Source organism: Ascaphus truei, chromosome 3, assembly GCF_040206685.1.
Source record: "Ascaphus truei isolate aAscTru1 chromosome 3, aAscTru1.hap1, whole genome shotgun sequence".
NCBI lineage: Eukaryota > Metazoa > Chordata > Amphibia > Anura > Ascaphidae > Ascaphus > Ascaphus truei.
Genome location: NC_134485.1, coordinates 273,120,542 through 273,143,853, shown reverse-complemented (window position 1 = coordinate 273,143,853; position 23,312 = coordinate 273,120,542). Strand labels below are relative to the sequence as shown.

Sequence of the window (23,312 nt, the reverse complement as noted above, 5' to 3'; positions counted from 1 at the left end):
CAACGAGCATTCTGGCGCAGACTGGCGGTACGCTATCTCCAGTTATAAATAAACAAAGCTGCTGCCTTTTTTACCTCCAGACCGTGTCCTCTCGTTATTCGTAATGTTATATGTCAATAGCATAAAGGGAGAGGGGGGAAGCTCGCGCCTCCTTGGTCATACTAGCAGTCTCCTTCAACTGTCTAAACGTCCATAATTGAACTTCCACCAACAGCTGATGGACTGTTACAGTCTGTGCAGGATTATTTACTGCTGGTATTCTCCTGGATGGATTATTTTTTTAGCAGTCCATTATATTACCACTGCTATTTTTAGTGGTCAATCCATTTAACCCTGTATCTGTTATTAGTGATATATACAGTATTAATACTTTCAAGGTCCTAGGCCACTTCTAAGACCCTATTTATTAAGTACTGTTCATCAATACACCATAGATAATATTACATCTACTATTTGGTTTACTTAGACCAATATAACCCAACCAAGTTTGGGTTTACTAATCTATCATATCAGTGGATATTATCCTTTGTCACTATAATTTAATAGTGGTTCAGTATCTTATTGGTGTCATTATACTACTGAACACATCTATCTATCTATCTATCTATCTATCTATCCTTTTTCCCTTTAGCCCTTGGTTATCTAGATAGTTTTTAATTAAGTTTGCATCACTGTATATATTTATTCACTGTCAAGTTTCTGTTTTACAATTTGACTATATTATCAACTAATAGTGGTGTCATTATACTACTGAACACACACACATACACACACACACACACACACACACACACACACACACACACAGATATATATATATATATATATAGATATACAGTATATATACTGTATATCTATATATATATTTTTTTTTACTTTGGCCCTTGGTTATGTACACAGGTTTTAATTAAGTTTGCATTGCGTCAAGTTTATGTTTTACAATTTGACTATATTTTATCCTTATGTATTAAAAGTACATTGTTATATCCTTATCACCATTTCTACGTTACATTTGAGAGCAACATACAGAGACTTTCCCTTCTTGTGAAATTATCTTACAAAATAGCAAGTTTGACATAGTTTGTCTTAGCTAAAGATAAAAGCGTAACAGTTTCATTAATTCATTTCAATTAATTGATTGACTCATTTCTAAACATTCATTATGTCTTGTTTATGTGGTCTAACTTCACCATCTTTAGAATTTGTGCTTTGATGCATGGATTTAATCTATTTTTATTGTTATGTTGTCATATTGCTGTATGCTGCTGCAAATCACACATCTTAAAACATCTAACCTTTTATATGTTTTGTTGTTTTTTTCATGCTATATACATTCTTTTTAGTACTTGACTATTCTTATTCTTAGAGCATAATTCTGTAATTACCGAGGATATCAATAATTTCAGGCTGTTGAAAAGTATATTTTGAAAATTGGCAACCTGCCTTGTAAACCAGATAATTTCAACAAGCCGAGCGCATACACAAAGCAGGGTACAAACAGGCACTCTGTTATGGAAGGTAGAGCAAAGACAAACATGACATACATACTGTACAGCATGTAGCGCTATAAGAGTAACTTAGTGTAGTAAACATGACTATAGTAGTACAGCACCTTTTCTTACATTTCAACACATATAAACTTACTGTATTTGAATGATAGGTGTTTGTTTTGCAGTGAATACCAATAAGTAACAAAGAGGTACCTTGCTTTTATGTTGATGCCAAACTATGCATCACTGCAATCCTTTCGTTTATTCAAACATGTTGACGTGTGATTATTGCAAACAAACCTATTTTCACCTGCAGAAAAAATTCTGTAAGCATGTTATGGTTCAGTGACAAGTGTAAGACAGATGCTAGTTAAGTTTCAAACATTTGATATCAACCTCTTAAGAACAAATCATCAACCTACAGTACCTGAAACCTTGTAAATGTACTGTAACTATCACAAAAACAACATTGTATAAAAAAAAATAGGAGGGAAGACTTATTTAGGTGATTTGTTGACATTTAAGCAACATAATTAAGGCAAAAAAATGTTACTACTGTATATGTTTATCAAGAAAAAAATCAAGTGAAAGCACTATTATTATTTTTTTTAAAATCTGGTTCTCTGTTTCAAAACAATTTTTTCCCCATACAGTTTTGCTTTCAGGAAACTTTGATCACTAGACCCAATGGCATCTGGAAACTTAGGTAGATGTGGAAATATAGATATATGTGGATATATAGATGTGGATAGATAGATAGATCTGGATAGATAGATGATCTGGATAGATAGATAGATAGATCTGGATGGATAGATAGATAGATAGATAGATAGATAGATAGATAGATAGATAGATAGATAGATAGATCTGGATGGATAGATAGATAGATAGATAGATAGATAGACAGACAGACAGACAGACAGACAGACAGACAGACAGACAGACAGACAGACAGACAGACAGATAGATAGATAGATAGATAGATCTGGATGGATAGATAGATAGATAGATAGATAGACAGACAGACAGACAGACAGACAGACAGACAGACAGACAGACAGACAGACAGACAGACAGACAGACAGACAGACAGACAGACAGACAGACAGACAGACAGACAGACAGATAGATAGATAGATAGATAGATAGATAGATAGATAGATAGATAGATAGATACTGTAGATAAATAGATAAATGACAGATCAGATCATGGTAGATATACTGTAGATAGATGACAGATGATATCAATAGATTTAACGACGATCGTGTGCAATCAATGCCTATTTCCGTGGCACTTTTTCTTACTGGCTGTTGCCATTTTTCTTTGTTACTGCACAACATTAGGGAAAATAAATCACAAATAAAACAACATAGTGACAATGACATGATGACTAAATTGTGACAGTGTGATTTCACTTTTATGCAAGCAGTAGTTAATGGACATTACAGGAGGCTATGTGCTCTTACATGCAAATATTAAAAGCAGGATTAATGTAATAGGTTATTTTGTCTCTGTTTTAGTTATAGGATCTGAACATTTTTATCGGTTATTAATGTTATTTATTAGCAAAAATTGACGTTTCAGTTCCCAGAAACATCTGTAACTTCTGCACCTCTCCTTTTTCTTATTCAGATTTTTCAGTGAACTGGAGTGAAGTAAATATATATATATATATATATATATATATATATATATATATATATATATATATATATATATATATATATATATATATATATATGTGTGTGTGTATCATAGAATATATATACTGTTGATGTATTTATTTTTTATTTTTACTGAACCTTTAATATTTATGCACGCTATTAGAGATTTCACCTGTAACTGTTTTTGTTGTGATTTGGGGAGAGAACACCCTCTAGTGGATGAAAGTTGTATAATTTGAAAATTAAGGAAACATAATAAACAGGAAAAGTAGAAAAAAGTAAGAGGTATTAGGTCAATGTTATCCGTCAAAGCATTACATTATTTAAGACTAAGAAACACATGTAATGAAAGAGTAAATTCAATAAAATACAAGTAATTTTTCTTACAATCACTATTTTGTTTCTTTTTTTTTTAAAATACATGCCTTAAACTAGCCCAGCACATACCCAGCACATACCCAGAATGTAACCGGGTTAGTTTAAGGCAAGCTTTAGAATAGTCGTGGTCTCGTCTGTATGTTTTGTAGTGAAATAGAAACAATGCTTCATGTGACGAACAGCACATCTGTGAGCACATGACTTGTATGTGTGACAAGGGTTAAAACACACAGCTATCTAGCTGACCCACTTTTCAACCCCACAGGGTCCCCCCCCAAGTGAGTAATATCTCCCCTCAATCAGTCACAAATATCACCTTAAACCACTTCCACCACCAAGAATACAGAAAAATATTATCGGTAGTGGGTTCCTTGGTCCGTTCACTAAGAAAAACATGTAATTAGCACACAAAAATCTATTGTGACAAAATGTGTCCAAAAATGCAATTACTCTCTTCAAAATATGCAAAGTTCAATTAGAACCCAAAATACAATACTTATAAAAATGTTGATTTAATATACAAGGGTTGTACAGTACTTAGGTAACAGAAAAAGATTATTACAGAAACATACAGTACAATATATGCAGACAGTTTCATAATATAAAAGGGGGAAATAGAATATCTAACTTACTGTACATTTCCGCACAACATTTTTCAGATTACTCAAAGGCTCTTGACTTGAAAACATGACATTTCATGTTCCATAGCATTGACACTCCTTTGGTTAAAAATCTCAATTCACTTTGTAAATGCATGGTTTTTTTCCTAAAAATTCTCTGCCTTGGGGACAAGATAGCCCACTTTCTGGGCATGTGTTTACCATCCCCCCTCCCTAATCTCCAGTGACACCTTTATTGCTTGATGAGAAAAAATTGCTTTTTCTTTTCAATCAAAAGAAGCTTGGATATAGGAGATGCCCCATATATTTATCCCGTAGCTCCTAGAATGACGTAATTCATATTAATGTGTTAGGGTAAGTTTGCTGCATGCAAGTAGACTATTTTTCAATGGCGTTCTCTTAAATTTCAGAGACAAATGAATATCTAACCTTTGCACCCTCACAATCGTGGATTGTTTAGCATAATTTAATTAGTCCGATCGCAAATGTTACAAAGATAAATTTGTAATTGCTGTAATGATTGACAAATTCATAATATCTTTATATTTATTACATTTACACAGGCTCCAATTACCATACTTTTACCCCAAAACAGGTTTTGGCACCAGATAACCTCGCTTGTAGACAAACACAGAAAACACAGCTGAGTCACTAGCTTGACCTGCCATAAAACAATACATGTATTTTTAAGCTGTAACTTGCAACTCAAGATAACTGTTTGTGTGTCAGTTTATTAAAATACTTCATATTTTCTGGCCTTATCATGACACTTCATATTCTTAATGTTCCTGTATTAAAATGCCTTTATAATGAAAGGTTAACAATTATATTCAATGATCCATTTTAATATCCTGTGAAACCGCTTTCCAGTACTGGAGAAAAATTCAGCTCCATTCAAATGTATTCCTGTAAAATCTTCTCTAGCACAGCGGAAATGGCTTCACCACATTTTGAATAAGGTCCTTTATGTTTAGAGGAGAAGAGCTGGGTTGCAAAGTCATGCTATTAGTCCCAAACATGATGACCTGTACCAATAGAGGGTGTTTTCAGAAATCACCATGGGCTATTTCAAAGAAGTGCTTCCATTATATTGGCCAGCAATTCAACACTTATTTATTTATTTCAAACTTATTCTAACGCACTGCTCACCAAGAAAACTCAAGGCAAGAGGATGTGTAGGAACGTAGGGAGCACACCCATCCCAGACCTATAAACAGGGCCGTTGACAGGGGGGAGAGCCGGCACAAGTGTCCCAGACCTGGAGGCTGTGGGGGGCCTGGTCAGCACTGGAAGTTAGGTCCAACTTCTACGTCCAGCTTCCGGGTCTCTGTTTGCCGCCACCGTGCCACAGCTCCCGGCCTCCCCCAGCTGCTCCCTGTCTCTTCCCAACCGGTGCGCAGGAAGCTGGGTGCACACAGAAGTCCGGCCCAGCATGGGAGAGTGAGGCAGGTCCATTAAGAGAAGACGCAGGCTGCAGCTGGTGAGATTCGAGGCTTGACGGCGGCAACCAGTGGTAAGTGGTAATTGTATATTAGGGGGTTGGTAGTTGTATTTGGGGGGAGGTGGTGGTAGAAATTGTATTGGGGGTGTTGGTGATTGTATTTGGGTGGGTGGAAAATTTATTTGCGGGATGATAATTGTATTTGGGGCCAGTGGAATTGTATTTAGGGTAATTGTATCTGGGGTAATAGTGGTAATTGTATCTGGGAGATAGTGGTATTTGTATCTGGGGTGTGTGTAGGTAGTTGTGTCATTATTTCGGGGGTTAGTGGTATTTGTATCTGAGGGAGTGTAATGCTGTCTTGATCTGGGGGCTAGTGGTGTGGTGTCTGTTTTTCGGGGGTAGTGGTGTGTGTTTTGGGAAGGTATAATGTTTTGTATTAGGAGGGGGTATTGTGTGTGGATTAGGGGTTATTTTTGGGGGGGTGGGTTGTATATGTGTTGGGGGAACTGTGTTGTGTGTGTGTGTGTGTGTGTGTGTGTGTGTGTGTGTGTGTGTGTGTGTGTGTGTGTGTGTGTGTGTGTGTGTGTGTGTGTGTGTGTGTGTGTGTGTGTGTGTGTGTGTGTGTGTGTGTGTGTGTGTGTGTGTGTGTGTGGTCAGGGGAGGAGGGGGAAATGAGTGGGGGGGATTGAGGGAGCAGCATTGAATGATAGCAGAGGGGGAGAGTGAGAAGAGAGAGGAGGTGCAAGAGAGGAAGGGGAGAGTGTGAGGAAGAGGGAGGGAAATGAGAGATAGAGGGAGAGAGAAATATGTGTGAAAGGTGAGGGCAGTCAAGGCTGGGGATGGGGGTTGTGACTACACAGATGGGATGGGGAGGAACTGACATGTGGGGGGGGGGATTCTACTCCTGGTACCTGGGAAATCTGTCCACGATCCTGCCTACAAGCTGGGTGTACAATAAACATATAGGGGAATAATGAGGAAGACCAACAAATAGCAAAAAAAATGAACAAGAGCAGGAAACCTGTCTCCCAAGGTATTAGGGTCTGCTCTGTTTGCCATGCTTTGTTTAAAATGGATTGATTAGCGAGTGCACACTATTGGTGGCTTCTCCCTAGCCTACTCTCCGCTTATGGAGAGATTCTTTGGCTTTGAATCCTGCTTTGCTTTGTATACATCCCCTTGTGCAATTGTATAGTGGTAAAGTGAAATAAGGCGCAAACAAATAAAAAGTGAACACTAATAATAAGTGACTAATCAAAATCTTAAATAGGTGATAATGTGATAAAATTTAAATGAATACAGCTTCACCCCCTGCTCTGGAACCCACTGGAAGGGGTAGTCTTCACTCTTCCCCCACAGTAACAGCAAAACACACAAAATCCACGGGGAGCATGGGGAGGAAACAAAAATAAATTTAAGTGCAGCAAAAAAAGCAATGTGGAAAAAAGCCTTCAAATGACTTGGCTCTAATGAATTAACTACTTACAAGATGTAAGAGTCAAATAGGCAGGGTTGACTCAAACAGTCACAGGTAAGTGGATGATGCAGTTGTCATCAGAGTGGATCGGGTCCCCAGGATCACGTACCCCAATGTTGAGAGAAAAACTGGCATAGCACAGATCACTCGAGATAAAATAGCTTTATAACAATAAAATATTATACTCACATTCTAACAATAAAATACGGGCATATCACACTGCATTAGTGTAGGAAGATTTTAGCCAGCTGGCTCACCGTCCTGCAACGTTCCCCCACTCCTCTGCCTCAGCCCCCGGTCAGCTGTTACACTGCTCCGACTGGCGTCTGACGTCTGATGACAACTGCATCATCCACTTACCTGTGACTGTTTGAGTCAACCCTGCCTATTTGACTCTTACATCTTGTAAGTTGTTAATTCATTAGAGCCAAGTCATTTGAAGGCTTTTTTCCACATTGCTTTTTTTGCTGCACTTAAATTTATTTTTGTTTCCTCCCCGTGGATTTTGTGTGTTTTACATCCCCTTGTGCAACAATCTTTCGCCCTCCTCATTTTTGAAGTTGAGCAAGTGTCTCCCTATTTCCTACTGTGTATGGCAAAATAAAAAAAATGGTAGAGTCCCTAGGGGATTAAGGATTGGTAAAAAACCTTCCTTTGATCTAGAGGATGCAGATTTTCTGTTACACTGGAATAACATTTTGGATAAGTGTTCAGAGGATTTAATAAACTTGATTATTGAACAGCAAAAATCCCATCTGAAACAACTGGATGAGGATATAAAAGAAATCCAAGAGAAACTAATTATAGTAGAACACACCAGTGAATTTAAAGATAAAGACAGATTACTGCAAATTAAAATAGACTCTATTTCAAAGGAAACTGAAACCAATAAACTTAAAAAATTCAAACGAGATGAAGAAGATTATTTAAAAGGAGAGCAGAGAAACTGGAATAAGGGGAGAAATTTTAAGAGAAATCAGGATAGATACAAAAAGGATAACTACAAATATAGAGAAACGAATGTAGAAAAGGATCACTCCACACATAGGGAGAGATTAGAATCAAATGAATTTAAAGTAGGGGGTACAGCAAATTTCACTCCGATTAACCAACAGAAGAAAGATAAAAGAGAAGAAGAGAGATATCAAAAAAAGAAGGAGAAATCACAGAAAGGGAGAAGGGAGGAAGAAAGGGAGAAAAGAGAGGTTCAGAGAGATAAACAACAGGAAAAAACAGAGGTTTTTTTAGGCGCAGAGGGCCCATCCACTCTGTGGGAGAACAAAAATCGTTACCTCCCACTGATGGAAAAGGAGTCCAAAAATCTAAAAAGAGGAAGACCTTTAGAGGGAGGAGAGGACGAAAAAGAAAGAGAGCGCAAAAAAGCGCAAAATAAATGATAACATCTTTAATTTAAGCTCTGTAGTCCTCACAGAACCTCAGAGGGAGGTCATTTCAAAGGGTCTTTCTTTTGCACCAGTGAGAGGCCACAACAGCTTTGACCTCTACATTGATGCAAATAAATATCTGCGCAAACTAACCCTGAAAAGATATTTCCTGGGAAGGAATCTTGAACCAAGGAACGATACAACGATTCCTGTGGTGGTACAAGAGGAGAGAAATTTTGTCCATACTGATTTAAGGCCAAAATCCACATTCTATCCACAGTTCGCAAAAGGAAATAATGTAGATGTTTTCTTCAAAATGATCACGAGTGATTTCGATGATCTTATGAAGAATAAAACGAACATCAAGGATAATCTTACAAAAGAAGAAAAAAAAGCTTTAAGGGAACTGGTGGAGAACGAGGACTTGGTCATTAAACAGGCGGACAAGGGAGGAGGCGTTGTATTGATGGACAAGGCAAATTATAACAAGGAGTCCCTACGCCTCCTAGAGGACAAAACTACCTATACCAAACTAAAAAGTGATCCAATTAATGAATACACAACTGATTTGAAAAGTCTCTTGGATAGGGGAAGGGAAACTGGTATTCTCAATGATAAAGAATATGATTTCCTATATGTAGATAAGGCGAGAATGCCAGTTTTCTATCATCTTCCAAAGATACACAAGAGTGTAGCCAATCCCCCAGGCAGACCTATTGTCTCGGGGATTGGCTCCCTCACAGCAAATTTGTCCATGTACATCGACAGATTTTTACAAAAATATGTATCAAAGCAAAATCTTATCTGAGAGACACTATGGATATTTTAAACACACTCACTGAACTAAAATGGGAAGACCATTTCATTATGGCTAGCTGCGACGTATCATCATTGTACACGTCAATAAATCATGAACAAGGTTGCGCAGCCATCAAATATATATTGGAACAGGATTCAGAATTACCAAAGGATCAGGCAGACTTCATTGTAGATAGTATATTATTCATATTAACCCACAACTACTTTTGGTATGGTGGTGATTTTTATTTGCAGAATTGTGGAACGGCGATGGGCACCAGGTTTGCCCCCAGTTACGCTAACCTCTTCATGGCGGTTTGGGAGGAGGAGACCATCTGGCCCATGGGAGAGGTACCGGGGGCGGGCCTGGTGCTCTGGCGCCGTTTCATTGATGATGTGTTTTTAATTTGGAAGGGAGGAGAAGAAAAGCTAAACTCTTTCTTTGATTATATTAACACAAACACAAAAAATTTGAATTTTACCAGTACCTTTAGTTCAAATATGATTCACTTTCTAGATTTGGAGATATATATAGAGGACAATAACATCAAGACCAAAACCTTTTTTAAGTCAATTGACAAAAATAATTATATTTTAAGAACCAGTGGACATTTGCCACGTTGGATGGACAATGTGCCACTGGGACAGTTCAACAGACTTAAAAGAAATTGCACAGACCAAGAACAATTTGTAAAACAGGCTGATTTTATTAAACAAAGATTTTTGGATAAAGAGTACGATGGGAAGTTATTGGATAGAGCAATTGTAGAAGCTGACAGCCGAATTAGGAGCGAGCTTTTGAGACCTAAAAGCAAAAAGAAAAAAGAACATTTAGAGTTTGCATTCATCACGGGTTATAATAAGGAATCTAAAAACATTCAAAAGATTCTAAACAAACACTGGGATATTCTGAAAAATGATTCTATATTGGGAAGTGTGATTCCAGAGAGACCCAATGTATTGTTTAGAAAAGCTGACAATTTGAAGACCAAGTTGGCGCCCAGTGCATTAAGAGAGAGAAACCCAAGTAAGAATAATTGGTTGAGCCAAAACACGGGGTTCTATGGGTGCAAAACCTGCAGGGCGTGCCAGTTTAAATCTACGAACACCGCAAACTTCTGCTCCAATGTCACTAATGAACGCTTTAACATAAAAACAAGTCTTACCTGTAGATCAGATCACGTCGTATATGTATTAGAGTGCCCATGTAAATTGCAATACGTGGGCAAGACTGCAAGACCCATTAGAACTAGGATCCTAGAACACCTTAGCAGCATTAAACGACAAATAAAAACACATACACTGGCGACACACTTTATCGCAGTGCGGCCAGATCCGCAAGCCGGGAGATTTCCCGGCTTGCTAGTGGCCGCCCCTCGGCGTGCCGCGCGTCATAGACGCGCGGTCACGCGTCTTCGGGAGCCTGCGCCCCCTGCACGCGCGTCCAGGGCTCCCCGAGGGAGCCCTGGTGTCCCGCGATCTGCGGGACGGCGGCAGGGGGTTCCGGGGGACCCGGCGGACCCGGCAGCGGGAGGGAGAGCGCCCCGATCGGAGGGCGCTCTTCCGCTGCTTCGGCGCGCGCCCGTCACACTCGGGCGCGCGCCAGGCTACTGCTGTGGCACAGAACGGGCAAATGCTCGAATAAACTGTGCCGCAGCAGTAGTGTTTCTGATCATTTCGCCACAGTACATCAAGGAGATGCCACAGGTTTGACTTACACAGTTATAGAACAAGTGAAACAACACTGGAGAGGGGGAGATAGAGAGAATGAACTTTTGAGGAGAGAATCCTTTTGGATCCATCGTTTAGGAATTCTCACCCCAAGGGGATTAAATATGGAGTTAGATATTCTTCCATTTTTGAAATAATTGTATCTGTATCTGTAATGTGGATTTTGTCTCCTCCATTTTAGGAGTTTTTTCATCCAATTTCCTCAGTATCTATCCAATAGCCATTATTATCTGTGCACTTTAGGTTTCTTTGTATGGTAGTAAGTGTCTTTGTATGGTAGTAAGTGTTATATTACCTCCATGATCATTTATATTTCACCATCATCCAATTGTAGGTTTTTAGGATTTTATAATTAATTTGTTAAAATGCATTTGCAAGTTTGTCATAATTTTATAATTAATTTGTATAAATTGTCTGCCATTGTAGATCATGCATATTGCAGATCGTGTATATATACCCAGTGATAATATCAGTGAGTTAAATATGTTTGAATTTATAGTATGTACCACCACTTATATTTTATATTTAAATTTATATTCTCATAACAAGATTCATTCCCTATCCCGTTTACCAAGTATCCCCTTACAAAAGATGTGTTTATCAAGATTTTAACCCCATGTTTGTATATGAGCAATTGTATCTGTACTAGCCACACCAGTAGCACTTTAAGGAATGGTATACACCTGTTGATTAATCAGATCACCAAGATATAAAAGCATGCAATGTGTCACAAGGCTCCACACTCCTGAGGAAGAAAGCAGTTGCTTTTGAAACGCGTAGAGTGGGAGTTTTCATTCAGACCGGAGCATACAGCAGAGAAGTTGCAGGAAGATCCAGCACTCACCGCGCGACGAACCCAGAAGTGACGTCAGACGCCAGTCGGAGCAGTGTAACAGCTGACCGGGGGCTGAGGCAGAGGAGTGGGGGAACGTTGCAGGACGGTGAGCCAGCTGGCTAAAATCTTCCTACACTAATGCAGTGTGATATGCCCGTATTTTATTGTTAGAATGTGAGTATAATATTTTATTGTTATAAAGCTATTTTATCTCGAGTGATCTGTGCTATGCCAGTTTTTCTCTCAACATTGGGGTACGTGATCCTGGGGACCCGATCCACTCTGATGACAACTGCATCATCCACTTACCTGTGACTGTTTGAGTCAACCCTGCCTATTTGACTCTTACATCTTGTAAGTAGTTAATTCATTAGAGCCAAGTCATTTGAAGGCTTTTTTCCACATTGCTTTTTTTGCTGCACTTAAATTTATTTTTGTTTCCTCCCCGTGGATTTTGTGTGTTTTACATCCCCTTGTGCACCAATCTTTCGCCCTCCTCATTTTTGAAGTTGAGCAAGTGTCTCCCTATTTCCTACTGTGTATGGCAAAATAAAAAAAATAAACAAAAATAATTATAGTCCTACAATCATATAACAATTCACTTTCTTTCTCACTCAATTCTCTCTCTCTATTCTTCTCTCACTCTCTCTTACTCCACCTCTTCTCTTCACTTCTCTCTCTTTCCCCCATTTGTGGATAAATAAATGTTGAAAAGTATCATGTTTTTGTGTCATTGTTTTGATCAGGTTATCTTTATCTGTTATTATGACTTAGATTAAGATGTAATAACATTTTAGGTTTGAAATATATGAAAATCCTAAGGGGTTTACAAACTTTCTCACTACTCTATGTCTATAATGTTGGACAGAGATGTTGAACCCATTGAGGAAGATGAGTCGTGGGAGGATGCATTCATGGAAGCAACACAGGCTGCCTATGTCCCTTTTGAACAAGATCCACAAATTGCTTCCATTTTTCATGTAGAAAAACATTTTTTTTGTCGCACCAAAAAATGTATCACCATGAACGGCTAGAATTGAAAAGAAAAGTGGCATAAGACATAAACGACATCAAAAATATACTGGAAACACAAACAACTGCAACAAAATATACTGCTCTAAGTCTCAAGAAATTAACAAGACATTTGGGGCAGGTACAAGCTGGGAGGAGAGGATCAGGTTTAAGCAGGGAACCAGACACCCAATATTGACGCATGAGAACTGGGTCTGTTCTGCAGAGAAAGGCAGATGTGCTGTTGTGCCACCACAAAGTGCGGTAGCGACTCTGTAAAAGATGTGAGCAGAGGTAAAGTACATATAATGGAGATCGATTTGGGTGAAAATTATATCTTGGCTTTATTGAGCAAGTTCCTTTATCCAGGCAAAACATACAAAAACAACAAATAACAAACCCCTATCCCTTTGTAAAGGCTATCTTACTGCCCCAGACCCTATCTGGAGGACTGGAGGGATATTCCCATTACCAGACTATCACCCCAAAGTCTTGGGAAATACCTTAAGCAGATGGCCCTCCATGTCAGTCTCTGGCAGGTTCCTGGGTCCTCTGTGTCCAGGAAATATAGGTCTTTGGGTTTCTGGGTGTCTTGATCTCAGCACAACCTTTGTGCTCAAGAGAGTGTCTGTGTAGAGGCTTCTCTGCTCTCCTTCTGTCAGCCTAAAATGTAAGCTAAGGAATCTCTCTCCTGTGTCTCACATGAGACTTTTAACAGAGCTTTCATTAGTACAGGTGGAGACTAGCTAATTGAGTGGCTGCAATTAACTCTCTCTCTTATGGATTCTCAGAGCTCTGAGGCTGCTATATTTAAACAGAGATAAGTCCCTGTTGCATACTGCTCCCTCTAAAATCAAAGACCCGCAGATGCGTTCCATAGATATGTATGCGCATATACAGGAGCGAGCACAGTGTACTTCAAGTCTTTATTTCTTCAAGTTTTCAAGTATAGGCAAAGTGACTCACTGTAATATTTTCTACTTGTTTACTATAATCGTTGTAGGCACATAGAGACATGTGCAGAAATTAAATGACACGCATATGTTTTCCATAAAGTTTATCGGTAATTCACTGTCCACACTATGTAATTCATGCATATATTTCTTCTCCTTATTAATAAATAACATTCTCACAATTATTTTACATGTGAAACTGCACAAGAGAGCACAAAGTTGGTTGATGAAGATTATAATTTTGTAAGAAGATTGAAGAAGATTGTATTATTTGACAAAGTCTCTTATTTCTCTAAACTGTAATTTACTGTACTCTAATAAAAAAAAGTCACTTTAAAAATATGTTTTAGTCATCTGAAGTTTTATGGGAATAAGGAGTGGTTTACATTGAAATGAATGGGATATCATATCATATGAAAGGAACAGGAATAAGGGATGGGTTACATTGCATTTAGATTAAAGACACACTAGCACAGCTTATTAATACTGTAGAATACTATGGCTGATGTTAAACTCCATTTTGGCGCCCGCTGCTCATTCAAGGCTCAGTCGCTGCATTTGCAAAACGCAAATATATGATGGTGATTAACACTTCGTTTTTCACCATCATGGGGACAGTATGTCTGGCTACATATGTACGATTCCCACAAATTGTAAGACACACGACACCAGGAAATACATTATAAACTATTTCCTTACACTCCAAACAACAACCTACTGACCATAATACTTGCTACATAACTGAAACCCGTTTACGTCAGCACTCATGCACCCTCACCACAATACTTCTGTTGACCAATGAACATGTCGACTGATGCCAATATTTACCCACTCTCTAGAACAAATGCTAATTTTCTGACCTATACTTACAGAACCAACATAATTTTTGGGGCCTAGACAAGTATGTTGATCAGGGCCCAATTTAGACCCAGAAATGCCAGACATTAACCACATTTGCATAACCTGGTTCACTTTGTAAATATACACGTTGTGCTGATCGAACTGTTTATATATTTTTTTATCTTAATTTTTTGCTGAGTTTCAACATATTTATTATTTTACTGGCATCAGTTGGTTGTTTTTCGGGCGGATGTTTTTTTTTTATATAATTTGTCGAGCCCTGTGTATTTATACTTGTCTTTAGCACATATTCGTATCATAGAACTTATGAAACAAATGTCACTCCTTTGTACAACAAATGATGCGTGAATTATTTTAATTCACATTGTACTGGGTCAATTTATGAAACATTTACATTTACGGTTGTGTAACAGACATTTGCAGAGGTACAACCAGGGAGACAGATTTGGGGGAAATTAAACCATGGCTTTTTTCATCCAGTCACTTTAAACAATGCAGAAAACCACAAAAAGAAATAAACAACCGATCTCTGTGTAAGTGCTATTTCACGTTACCAGTCCCTATCTGCAGGGCTTGGAGGATAGGCCTCTTACCAACCTATGACCCCAAAGGGGGACCTGTAAGCAGGGGCTCTTTATGTCAGGATCTGAGTCTGGGTTGGTGTTCGTTGAGGGGCTAGCGTCTGGCAGGTTCTCGGGTTCGCTGCACCCTGAAATAGAGGTCTGATCCCTGGTGTGTTGCTGGCAGCACACAGTCTTCCTGTGTGCTCAAGAGTCTCTCTCCTGCAGTTTCATCAGGAGGTTTTTCAACCTGTTTGATTAGCCAGGTGAAGACTAGTTAATTGGCTTTGGCTGCAATTAACCAGCTCCCTGCTGGATTCCTCAGACCACTAGAGTCTTTGTATCGAAGCCTAATTTAGACAGGGTTAATCCCCTGTTACAGGCTGCATTCTTCATGAATGTGTTATTATAAGGTTGGTTTTCTGTGGTGTTAAAAAGAAATGATTTTGGGTTTCAAATTGTATTGATGATATCAACTTTTAATCAAATGCATGCAATTGTTAATGAAACATATTAATTTCAAGTACTGCATACTTTTGTTAGATAAACAGTAACATTTACCTTATTTGACAGTTTATTTGGCTGTATATAAATGATACACAAAGTACCTTCATAATTATTGTAATCTTTCATATTCCTGTTATAGTCTTATGGTGGGTAAAAAAAAGGACAAAAACCCTTCACCGTACAATGTACAGCAAATAAAAGTACCACTTGTGAGTACATTTGCATGTCTCCAACTGGACTGCAAACCTGTCTTTCACTATTATCTCTGAGACAAGAAGTAATGTCATTACCCAGAATCCCTGGGTGTAGTGGAAGCATTGTATGCAACGGCGGATTTTCACATTTTCCGCCCCATGGCACCTGACTCTGTCTGCCGCCGCCTTGCTTCTCCTTTGGAATCCCAGCGGCAAATGACGCTGTGGACATCACCAACGTGAGGTCGCACAGCATCGTGTTGCCATGGAAATGTGATGTCATGATGTCATTTGACATCACGATGTTAAATGGCCATGGCAACGTGACACCGTGACGTCACATTGGTCACATTGCGCTGCATCATTTGATACTGGGATTTCAAAGGAGAAGCAGGGCGGCAGACAGAGCTAAGTACCTTCCCATTAGGTCCGAAAGAGCCTGAGAGCGTGGAAAAAGTACATGGGGGCAGACATTTTTTCCGCCCCAAAATTTTGCTGCCCTAGGCCCGGACCTAATGGGAAATCTGACCCTGATTGTATGCTTAGAGATTATGGTTAAAGGCAGGGTTGCAGACTTGTCTGAGACAAGACAATGTGCTCACATGTGGTGTTTTTATTAGCAGAATTAATTCTTAAAATAATTAAGAATTTGCAAACTGTAACACCAATTACAGCTTTATATTAAAATTGTATTAATTTAACCATAGGAACAATATAGTATGCTTTGTTTACCTAATGTAGTTCTGATTTCATACTGTTGTCTACAAAGCACCTTTATTTGAGCTGTGTAGGTAGCAGTGTACTGTACATACTGTACAATGAATAATGAGTAATAAAAAAAGAAAAACTGGAGCTAATCTCTCTGCCACCAACGCATGTATGTGTAGGTGAATAGAAATTGAAACAGGCAGTGTAAAAATAAATACGCGGAAATAAAAAAATGTGAATAGATGTTTACGTAGGAGAAGTAAGAGCATTAATTAATGAGGAGAAATACACAGAAAATTGTAATTACATCAATATTATAAGAATGTACTCTATATAAAAAATATTGGGATTTTTCTATAACTATGGCATTTTATTGGTGCATCAATTTCTTATTCATAGATGTGAAATGTCATTAATCTGTCACTGCCCTACAGACTCAATGTGTCATCATAAACATGAAGTGCTGAAAAGTGTATATGAACCAGAATACTACTCCAAAACACATCTGGTATACTATGTGTAACCCTGTTCCACCACCTCACCCCCCCAATCGCAAATAGCGTCTATCATGGGGAACACTATGCTGGTTACTTGGAGTAGTGGGGTGCATACCTGCTGATAAACAGTAGCCCTGAGTCTCCCACATGATGGTTGGGGATAGCAACAGGACAGGCTTCTGGGGTATAACCTGACTCATACTCACGGTGACAGCGCCTCCATCTCTTGCAGTACCCAGGATAAGGGTAGAAATCCCTGCTTGATAGTTTTTTTCTCCTTCTTCCTGATAGATTTCAGTCTCAGGCAAGAAGTATATTAACCAGTATCTTTTTATTCTCTATGCACACAGCACAGCAGTCAACCAGCAGCTCTTTGGGCCTACACCCTCAGGATGTCCCTGGACGTACACACCCAGCCAGCGGGCACCAGGACCAGCCCTAGCTCTTCCCTTACTCTCTGGTAGAGTAAGGGAACAGTCTCCCACCGCTCCCCTAAGGGAGGGTACACAGTATGCAGAGCCCAGCACACTGCTCAAGGGTAGACCTTGACTCTCTCACGGTAGAGGCAGACTGAGTAAATTCAGGAAGTGCAGCCCCTTAAGTACAGATCCAGTAGGAACCAGCCCCTTGCCCCTGATTGGACACCAGGCCTGATTACACTACCTTCTCTGTGACTCACTGGGCTGCAGAGAGGTGGGGAAAACCCATGATTACTCCTGGCACATGCCCTTACCAGGGATTACTGCCAAGAGGAGGACAGACTGATAGCCAAAACCAACCAGGGCTACATATGTATACTGTCTGATTTCCTCATAGTGTTCAACGCTAGCAATTATATTTTAGCATGATTGTAGAATACAAAGACTTACTAAGTAGATAGAACATAACTCAAACACTATAAACAGGGGCCTGACATTTTGTTAGGTTTAAGACTGGAGCTTAATTATTAGTGTGTTAGTTTCTCATCTGTATGTGTGGAAGAGCTTCAGCCTCAATGGTCACATGAAGGATGACTTATTGGCCGTACAATTAATAGCGCAAAAATAACATATATTGGAGAAGTTAAAAGTATAGTTCTTCTATGTACTGTAGTGTAAATAGTTAGGATTACTATTTTTTTTATCAAGAAGGGCACCTGATGGTACATGTTTATTCTTGTTCTTAAAATGAGTAAATATATTAAGTTTATATGGAGTATCAGTCTGCCACCTACAAAACAGGGGACGGGAACACACCGGTGCCAGATTTAGCAATTACAATATTCTAATTGAAAATCATGGGACTTTCTACTGTGATAAATCTAGTGCAGTATATTTTTACTAGCTCTAATTTTGTAGCCTGTGAGATTTTCATAAATGACCTGCATACTGTTTTTTTCTAACCATTTTTGAACTGAACCATATTTTAGTGTTCCTTGGACAAATTCCCCATATATCACTATCAATGTTCCAACAACATAATTTCATACAAATCTGCCAGAATCAATTTTTCATTTGGTTAATATTTTTCCAAGACATACAGTACACTGCTAGTGACCCCTAGACACACTAAGGAACTAAGGAAGGATCCATGAACAATACTGCTTTAAGCATTGAAAATCAGACAACCCAATGTAATCTTACGTGATCAGTATGTTTTCACCATAAGATGTGTTTTCAAAACTGAAAAAAATATATACTGAAAGGGTATTTGTTATATTTCAAATTATGCAGGGTTGTATCCGAGAAGGATATTCAAGCTATTGCATATCCAAGTTTCTGCATTATGGTAGCTGAGCATGCAATTGTGCAGCATTGCTACAGTATATTATTGTAGATTACAGTACTATACATGCAAAAACTGCTTATATAAATAATGTAATTAAAATGTTTACCTCTGTAGTGCAATATATTGTGTTAAAAACTGATCTTATTGGTTAATCTTTTCCTTTTACTGTGAAATTGATTAAGATTAACATATCATGTATTTAAAAGTTTTTGTAAGTATGCTTCACTAGTTAACAAGTCTCAATCTGAGGCAAAGAGTCTCAATTTGAGGCATGGTAGGACAAATTAATAAAACATCATGGAACAGGTTTCCTGAGCTGTGCTATTCTACAATACACATTCCAACTCAAGAGGCAGCTTACAATCATAGGAAATAAGGCGTCTTTCAGGGTCAGATTGTGTCCCGTGGAACAGTTCTAAATATAATATTTAGATATTTTTAGTTTTAAATATAATACTGTGCACCTCCCAACTGGAACCATCTACCGGAGACTCTCACATCCACCACCAGTCTAAATTCTTTCAAAACTAAAGCTGTCTCACATTTTAATCTGGTCTGTAAATGTTACATACGCCTATAACATATATTATCTCTAACTGTGCTTGCTATGTCTTGTATATAATGTATAACCCTGCTCACTTATGTAACAGTATTTGTAAACATGTATTATTTGTCATCTTAACTCTATGCCCAAGACGTACTTGAAAATGAGAGTTAACTCTCAGTGTAATATTTCCTGGTAAAACATTTTATAAATAAATAAAAGTCTAAATATCCTAGGTAGATTTATTTCCTTTATCAGAAGAGTTCCACTATTTATGAAGCATAGAAAAGTACATTTTATGAGTTAATTACTACTAATATATTATCTTATTATTCTCTCTTTCAGGAACTTTTATTACATAACAATGCTGAGGGACCCAGTATCACGCTACCTAAGTGAATGGAAGCATGTCCAGAGGGGCGCAACATGGAAAGCCTCTCTCCACGTCTGTGATGGAAGAAGTCCAACACCCGATGAATTGCCTACATGTTATCTTGGGGATGACTGGTCTGGGGTCACATTGCGGAAATTCATGAACTGCGGCTACAATCTGGCTAACAACCGCCAGGTCCGCATGCTTGCAGACCTGAGCCTTGTTGGGTGTTACAACTTGACTTTCATGAATGAAAGTGAAAGAAATGATATTCTTCTTCAGAGTGCCAAGAACAATCTTAAAAACATGGCATTTTATGGTTTGACTGAGTTCCAAAGAAAAACACAGTACCTGTTTGAAAGGACATTTAATCTGAAGTTTATTTCACCGTTCACACAGTTCAATACTACAAGGGCCTCAAATGTGGACATTGATGAATGGTCTCGAGAACGTATAAAGGAGCTTAACTACTTAGACATGCAGTTGTACGAGTATGCTAAGGACCTTTTTTTACAACGTTTCCAGTACACCAGACAACAAGAACATCAGAGGAAGAGGGAAAAGAGGAAGGAAGAACGCCGTCTACTAAGAGAACATAAAGCCTATCAGTGGCACAAGGAAGAAAAAAACACAGATATTACTGCTACTGAAGACTATAACAGTCAGGTGGTACGATGGTGATATGCCCAACTTTTGATGAAAAAAGCAATGGGAAATGAACAGGAATTTGCTATCAGCATTTTTAAAAGCCTTTTCAGCTTGTGGTTTTAAAGAGATAACAATGATATAAATATGGTGATTGCATTACAATGAAGAATTTTGTCTTGCGTTTTCTAAGTATTTCACAAAGGAGGTTATTCATTAAACTGTGATTGAGCTTATCACACTATCACAGTTTAATAAATATCCCCAAATGACAAACTACTTGTTGTCAATGAGGCTGAATTAAAAAAAAAGTGCTTTATGGACATTTCCTAAATGAGCTGCACTTAACAGTCACATCTATTGTTTCGAGGGAGTGGTGTAAAAATATATATTATTTGGACTTTTCAGGGTCAACAATTTTGGGGCATAATCTTTATCATCATACATTAAAACTTCCCATTTTAAAAATGGCAGTACTTTCACACAGAGAGACATGAAACGTGTATGCTTACTTTTATATTTACAAATATATAATGTACAAATATTTGCTTCTCACAATATCTTAAAAATCAGTAATTCTGTAACATGTGCACAGCCCACAATACCTTCAGTAATATGATAATGTGAAATTGGTTAGCTAATATACAGATAGTTTTCCTCTAGTGATTCATTATAGAAAAACTTGAAAGCTTTTGGTTCAGCTGTATTTTAAAGTCCCTTTACCATGCTCTTATTCTCTGTAGCTAGCCTTTTCAGTGTCTAATTTGCAATGTGATAAAAATGACACAATAAAATACAGACTAATGATTAAATAATAGTAGAATACACGACAAATAACATTTAAATTAATAAAATCTATTTGATGTACTTAGTAATTTGGTTATGTTGTGGAGTCCACACTATTTTCCTATGTGGTTTTTCATTATTAAATTAAAAGAAGAGGACTGTGAGCACACCGCATATTGACAATAGCACCAAAGTGACAGAAAGCTGTGAGTTGCAAGTACTGTACATTACTTTCTGCAAACTGGTACTGTTGCCTTCAGTAGTCCTCTATTATACATTGTTACATTGTTCTGCATATGTTCATACTGTATGTCATTAACCACACACTGCAAAATGGCTGTGTCTGTTAAGAATACACAATGTATGTGTCAGTAAAATGTGATCTTGGCCCAGAACGAAAGATCCCTATAATACAAAGTTTTCTAATGAACAAAACACTACATTGTAACCCAAAATAATGCCCAATTGTATTTTTTCTTCAATTGTTGATGCGATATTATTATATAAACGATTTTTGTTTTACTATTATAGTAATCATATTTACAGTTCCACAAAAACAGAAAGTCAACTACGGTAGTGCTAGGTTTAGTGGATGCAATTCTACAGGTTAGTTTGAAAATGTCAGACTAGTATACATTTTTTTAAAAAATGATTTATACTGTATAGTGCTTAAAGTGTATACAGCACTGTGCATAACATTTTTGAGGCAAAGTGAAGACCTGGCATGCAGAGCTTCAATCTATTTTTGTTGTTGTTGCTTGAAGCAGAGGGAGGAAGTTACTAAGCAGCAGTCTTGAGTGAATTGGAAGGCACGGTATGTGGTGGTGTTTCGACATAATCTGGAAGAAGCCGCACCACTGTATTTACTAAGCACATGTACAAAAAAGCTAGAAGGCATCTATTAGCCACACCGCATCTGTAAAACTGCCTGCTTGAAGTACTGTATACACTTATGGAAAAACAAGAATGACTTAAACCTTCATTAACATCATAGAACTAATGGAAATGTATTGTATGTGTAATCATTTATATAAGACTTTGTGAGGATATACATATATATATATATATATATATATATATATATATATATATATATATATATATATATATATATGTATATATATATATATATATGGGTAAATGTTAATTTAAATCTAATAATAAGAAATATTGTACTTTTAGTGCATTATGTATTGTATTTACACACAGTATACAATAAAAGTACACTTTTTAAATTATGTTTTTAAATGTAAATTAGCATTAAAGCATATAAAAAAACTATAAACTACCACAGACTCATATATACATTATTAGGCATACATTTTCATTGGTTTACAGATGCAGCCACCAGTATCCGATCACCTGTCTTGGAAAATCTGGGGCAATCTCCCAATAAACTGCAACATTTCTGTGAGATTTCTGCAGCCAGACTAATGACCCATCGTATTAACACAGTGGGGGGTCCCTGCAGTCCCCTGCAGTCCCATTCAGACTCTCGAAAGAGATGGTGCAGCTCAGTGAGTAAAGACACTGACTGGCACTGAGTTTGAAACTAAGGGAACCTGGTTCAATTCCTGGTGTCAGCTCCTTGTGACCTTGGGCAAGTTACTTTATCTCTCTGTGCCTCAGGCACCAAAAACATAGATTGTAAGCTCCACATGGCAGGGACCTGTGCCTGCAAAATGTCTCTGTAAAGCGCTACGTAAAACTAGCAGCACTGTACAAGAACATGCAAAAAAAATGAATGGGACTGCAGGGACACCTGGGCCATTAATCTGGCAGCAGAATCTCACAAAAATGTTGAGGCATTTACTGAGATGCCTTAGTTTTTACCTGGGCAAGTGACCGGATACTGGTGGCCGGATACATCTGTACATGAATTCTATAGTATTCATGAAGTTTTATAGTAATGGTCTATAGGTCTAGTAGGTCTTCCAGAGTGCCTATTTTAGGAAAGTAGAAAGTGGTACTGAAGACCTGCTCCAGGGATAGCAGCGTGGCTACCGCTGCTTAGGAAATGCCGTCTTGTATTAAAATGACTCGTTTTGATATTAGATGCTGGACCACATCTTCTCTACACCCC

The 23,312-nt window shown here is 38.1% G+C and overlaps 1 protein-coding gene across 1 annotated transcript in view; it reads left to right on the top strand.

Moving 5' to 3' along the window:
• Positions 1-22,273, top strand: part of HS6ST3 (heparan sulfate 6-O-sulfotransferase 3) — a 1,005,759-nt gene extending 983,486 nt beyond the window's left edge. The window contains exon 2 of the mRNA XM_075590843.1: positions 19,771-22,273. Within this exon, the coding sequence (XP_075446958.1) occupies positions 19,771-20,479 (709 nt within the window). The 3' untranslated portion in view covers positions 20,480-22,273. The remainder of the gene's footprint in view (positions 1-19,770) is intronic.
• Positions 22,274-23,312: the final 1,039 nt, after the last annotated feature.